Source organism: Pinus tabuliformis, chromosome J, assembly GCF_031772625.1.
Source record: "Pinus tabuliformis cultivar Carrire ecotype Pingquan chromosome J, CPIR1, whole genome shotgun sequence".
NCBI lineage: Eukaryota > Viridiplantae > Streptophyta > Pinopsida > Pinales > Pinaceae > Pinus > Pinus tabuliformis.
The window spans coordinates 451,125,608-451,130,101 of NC_142295.1; the positions used below are offsets into that span (position 1 = coordinate 451,125,608).

Below are 4,494 nucleotides of genomic sequence, written 5' to 3' on the forward strand. Positions count from 1 at the left end.
GAAGGAGGAGAACGTGGCGTTATGAATGAACGCATGCTCACCTACCAAAAGCATATGCCTGCCTGAGATACATTGGTTGATTGCAAGGGTGAAAACGCCCTGGTTGGTTGCTATTCGATAGCGCTTCTCTGACAGCAGCTCCCGCCCCTTCATATTGGCTGAAATATTACATATTTAGTTTTTTTACTGTATTTTAGTTTGTTTTTTATTAAAAATTTCTAATTTATTCATAATTTAATATTGAAAAATGTTATTATTATTATTTAAATTTATTTATTTGTAAGGTGATTGGTTGAAGTCTTATTATGGGTTTTTTAGTAAATTCCATTTCTATTAATTACTAACTTTTTATTTTTATTTTTATTTATTTTTTCTATCATTTCCATTTTGATGAATTATAATTTTTTGGAGTTGTTTTTAGTGCGATTTTTTGGACTTTTCGGTGCCATAATCGGATAAAAAAATTTGAGGTGAAATATTGATTTGTGTTATTTAAACTGGTTTTTTTTTACTGTATATATGGAATTAACACCCTGAAAAACCCTAGGGCACTTTGATTGTGCGGAGGTTACCCATCAAACTTGTGATTTCAATGAATTTCTGTCAGATTTTAGAGAAATTAGACCGGAAAAACTTCTAAAAGGTCTTACTAAAAACAACTCTTAATTTTTTATTTTTTCCATAATTTCAATTTAAAATGACTAATTTTACATTAAAAACATATATATGTATGTGTTCTAAAGTATAAACAGTATTAGTTAATCATATTTCTTAATTTTTTTGTAATGATATTCAACAATACAACATTTTATTAGTTGTTTCATTTTGTGATTATTTTTAGTTTAATTAAGCTATATTTAAGCTAAGTGACATGTACTAGTTACTACTTAGGGCTTGTTTATTACCTTTTGAAAAAAAGATTGATAATTTGTTTTATTTTTTAATTTGAAATTTTGATTTATTATCTAAAAATACAATTTGAAAGCTAGTTTAATTTTGAAATTAAAATTTAAGAGAAAAATATTATAATAAAACTAATTTAATTAATTAAATATAAAAAATAATAAATTAATATTGCAGTACGAGTTTAATTATGATTAATGATAAATGTGTAAGACTTTATTATTATTTATCATTGAAATCAACTATTAAAGAGCCTCACTTAATCGCTTTTGATAGACCATATTGGTCTTTGTGGAGGTTAACTATCATCACCATTATTAATAATTAATTTAAGTTTAAGATCATGGTGAAGACATATATCACATTAGTGTATAAAACTTCTTTTATTTGTGAAATAAGAAATCTGCGTTCACAATTTCATTGTTAAAATTTACAAAGGTGTTACTCTACTTTCTATGACAATGAACCTCTAACTTTTTAGAAAAACACACACATTCTTAACTATTAACTCTAATTAACCAACACCAAGAGAAAATCTTGGCTGGGTTTTTTACCCTACTCAATTCTCCATTCTCCTACTGGCTGGATCACATCAAGAGACTCTCACAACTCTTTGAGGAGATTTCATATGTCCACATTTAGGGCCACTAGCACACCCGAGCAAACAAACTTTCACTCTCTCTGCCTCCGAGCACCATTTATTTCTAGATTTTCAGAGGAGACAAATGCTTGGGAGCAAAGGACATTCCCCTCCATGCATAATTTATGTTGATGGGCCACAATTGTAGGGGGCATATTCTTTTGGTTATGTTGTCCTCTTGGTTCCGTATAGCCTTTTCATGGTAAACACTGTATTCACTGACCATCTTGTCTGAGCCATTTTCTAGATAGACTGATTTGCTTTCAATAGACTGATTTGATCTTTTTGTCTCACAATTTATATTCCCAAGACTGGTCTCCCTATTCCAGATTATGATATGGAGTTAATATGTTTCTTGGTGCTACATGATTGAAGTTTTTCCACAAATGAACAATCTACATGTTATTGTTTTATATTTAACATAAAACAAATGTTTTTTTACCTGGAAAAAAAACTCTAATTAACCATTATTATTGATTTAAATTCAATTTTTATTTTAAAAATAAATAGCTATTATTATTGATTTAAATTCAATTTTCATTTTAAAAATAATAAAAAATATACAATATTTATTATTATTGATTTTTATTTAAAAATATAAAGTATAATTTTAATAATGTTTATTAAAATAAATTATTATTATTATTATTTTTTTACAAGAACGGTTATGGAATATATTATTGGGTCGGTCTGAATACCAATTTTCTGATTACAATAGGCCTGATCCAGTTGGATTCGTCCTTCTGAGTAACTGTGAAGCTTGAATTCCACTTCCAGTTCCTTTTGGGGTCATCTAAAGAGTTTGTTTCTGCAATTTGCCCAAGTTTAAATATACAGACAAATTGTTTTAGAATCAAACAAAAGAACATAGCTATTGAAAAGATTTAAGGGATTGGGACCCATGTTTCTTCCTCGTCGCTTTTCATTGCCCCGTCCTTGAGTTGTGTTGCTTTATTGGCTTCAAGATCTGCTTCTTTGTTGTTGTCTCTCAGCACGTGGTAGTATCTCAGGTTTTGGAACAGCTTCGCCATGCTTCTGATTCTTTGGATCAACCTTGCTAACCTTAGATCCCGTGGACTAGAATTGGTCACCATGGTTTTTATGATCACTTCAGAGTCCCCAAAAATTATTGACTCCTTGATTCCCAGCTTCAAAAGCAGATTAAGTCCTTGGAAGAGGGCTAATGCCTCAGCTTGAATACTGGAGTTGATTCCCAGACCCCAGGCAAACTGAAGAATCGGTACTCCATCGATGTTATTAATAACTCCTCCTGCTCCAGCCTTGCTCGGATTCCCTTTTGATGCCCCGTCAAAGAATAGAGAGTGAGCCTTTTGTTTGGGGACCCAGTTTTGAAACTCCTCGCTGTTTTTTCCCCCGATTTTCCATTCCTTAGGGTGGTCCATGCTTCTGATTTTTTGGCGGAATTGCAGGTCCAAGGAGGATCCCCAATCTATGTCTATCTGGCTGAGATTCTAGTCGTCTTTTTGTTCTCCCAAGCATTCTTTTAATTGGCTCTTTACCTTGGCTGCAACTTTCTTGGGATTGTGCTGAATACTTCTGAAGATTCTGCCATTTAGCTCTAACCAAATTTGCTAGCAGCAAATTTTGAGAAGTGATGACCAGGCCGCTTTGATCAATTTGTTTTTAGGAGAGGGACCAGGATAACTGTTTTTCCAAGTTGCGAATAGGACTATTATTGTGGCAGGTAACTCGAATCTTGGATTCCAATCATCCATCAATTCTCTCCAGACCTAAATGGAGAATTTACAGCTGAGAATAAGATGCGTGGCGTTCTCTTCTAATTCTTGGCACAAGGAGCATCTGGAAGGTCCACAATAACCACGCCTCTGGAGTTTATCCTCTGTCAATATTTTTCTATGGCATAACAGCCAACAGAAGAGATCGATTTTGGGCTGCGATTTGATTTCCCAAATGGCTTTCCACGGGGCTGGATCGGGTGGCACATTGGGGATAGAATCTAGATGCGCATAGGCCTGGGCGACCGAGTAACCTGCAGCCCGATCACCCCATCCTCGTCTGTCTTTCTTGCGGCAGTGCAGGGGAGAAATACCATTCAGCAGGACGCGGAGATGGTTGACTTCATGCTGGAGGTTTGATGGCACGTCCGACAGCTGCCAGCCCGCCCATTGCAAACCATTCCACGCTGTAATATCCCATAGCTTGTTTTTCCCTGTAGCCTTCATCCAGTTTTTTAATGCAGTCACGTTTGGCAGTCTTCGATTGGATCTCTGTCCATGATTCGATTTGTCCATAAATTATTTTTTTTCCCATTCCCGGGAATCCAATAGGCTCTGGATCGCAATAGTGGGGCTGCTTTTGAGCAGAGAGTGATGAAAGGCGAGGTTCCTTGCGGAAGAGGCCCATCTAAGCATCTCGTTCGCTTGCCTTGGAAGTATTTTCTCCAGATTGCTAACTGTGCCCAGCCAGGTTTGGGCGCTATTAGTCTCCAGAGCTGCTTGCCACTCATTGCTATATTCTGCAGATGAAGTTTTTTAATATTGAGCCCTCCTTCCATCATGGGTTTGAGGATCGTCTCCCATTTTACCAACGGGAATCTCCTTTCATTGTTTTTACCCCCTTTCCAAAAAAAATATCTGATATACTTCTCCATTTTTTGTAGAATGCCATTGGGCGCAAGTAGCACTGAGAACTGATAAAGAGGGAGGCTGCTAAGAACAACTTTTATGAGTATAGTCTTTCCTGCCATATTTAACCAGTTGATCCCCCATGCCTGAAGCCTGATTTTAAATTTCTCTACCTGAGGCAGCCAATCTCTGCTGTAGGGGCGCTTGAGAAATATTGGCAAACCCAGGTACTTAAAAGAGGTCCAATCTTTGGTGGCGACAAATCCAAGACATCTCGAGATGGAAATTATCAGAGATGGGGGGGTGTTCCAACAGTAAATGTGACACTTACCCTTGTTGAGGCTG

General features: G+C 35.8%; 1 protein-coding gene across 1 annotated transcript; it reads right to left on the reverse strand.

Annotated features, from left to right (window-relative positions):
• Positions 1-3,294: 3,294 nt before the first annotated feature.
• Positions 3,295-3,747, reverse strand: LOC149227763 (uncharacterized). The gene has a single exon (XM_089380592.1). It carries the CDS (start codon positions 3,745-3,747, stop codon positions 3,295-3,297), a length of 453 nt encoding a protein of 150 aa, XP_089236718.1.
• Positions 3,748-4,494: the final 747 nt, after the last annotated feature.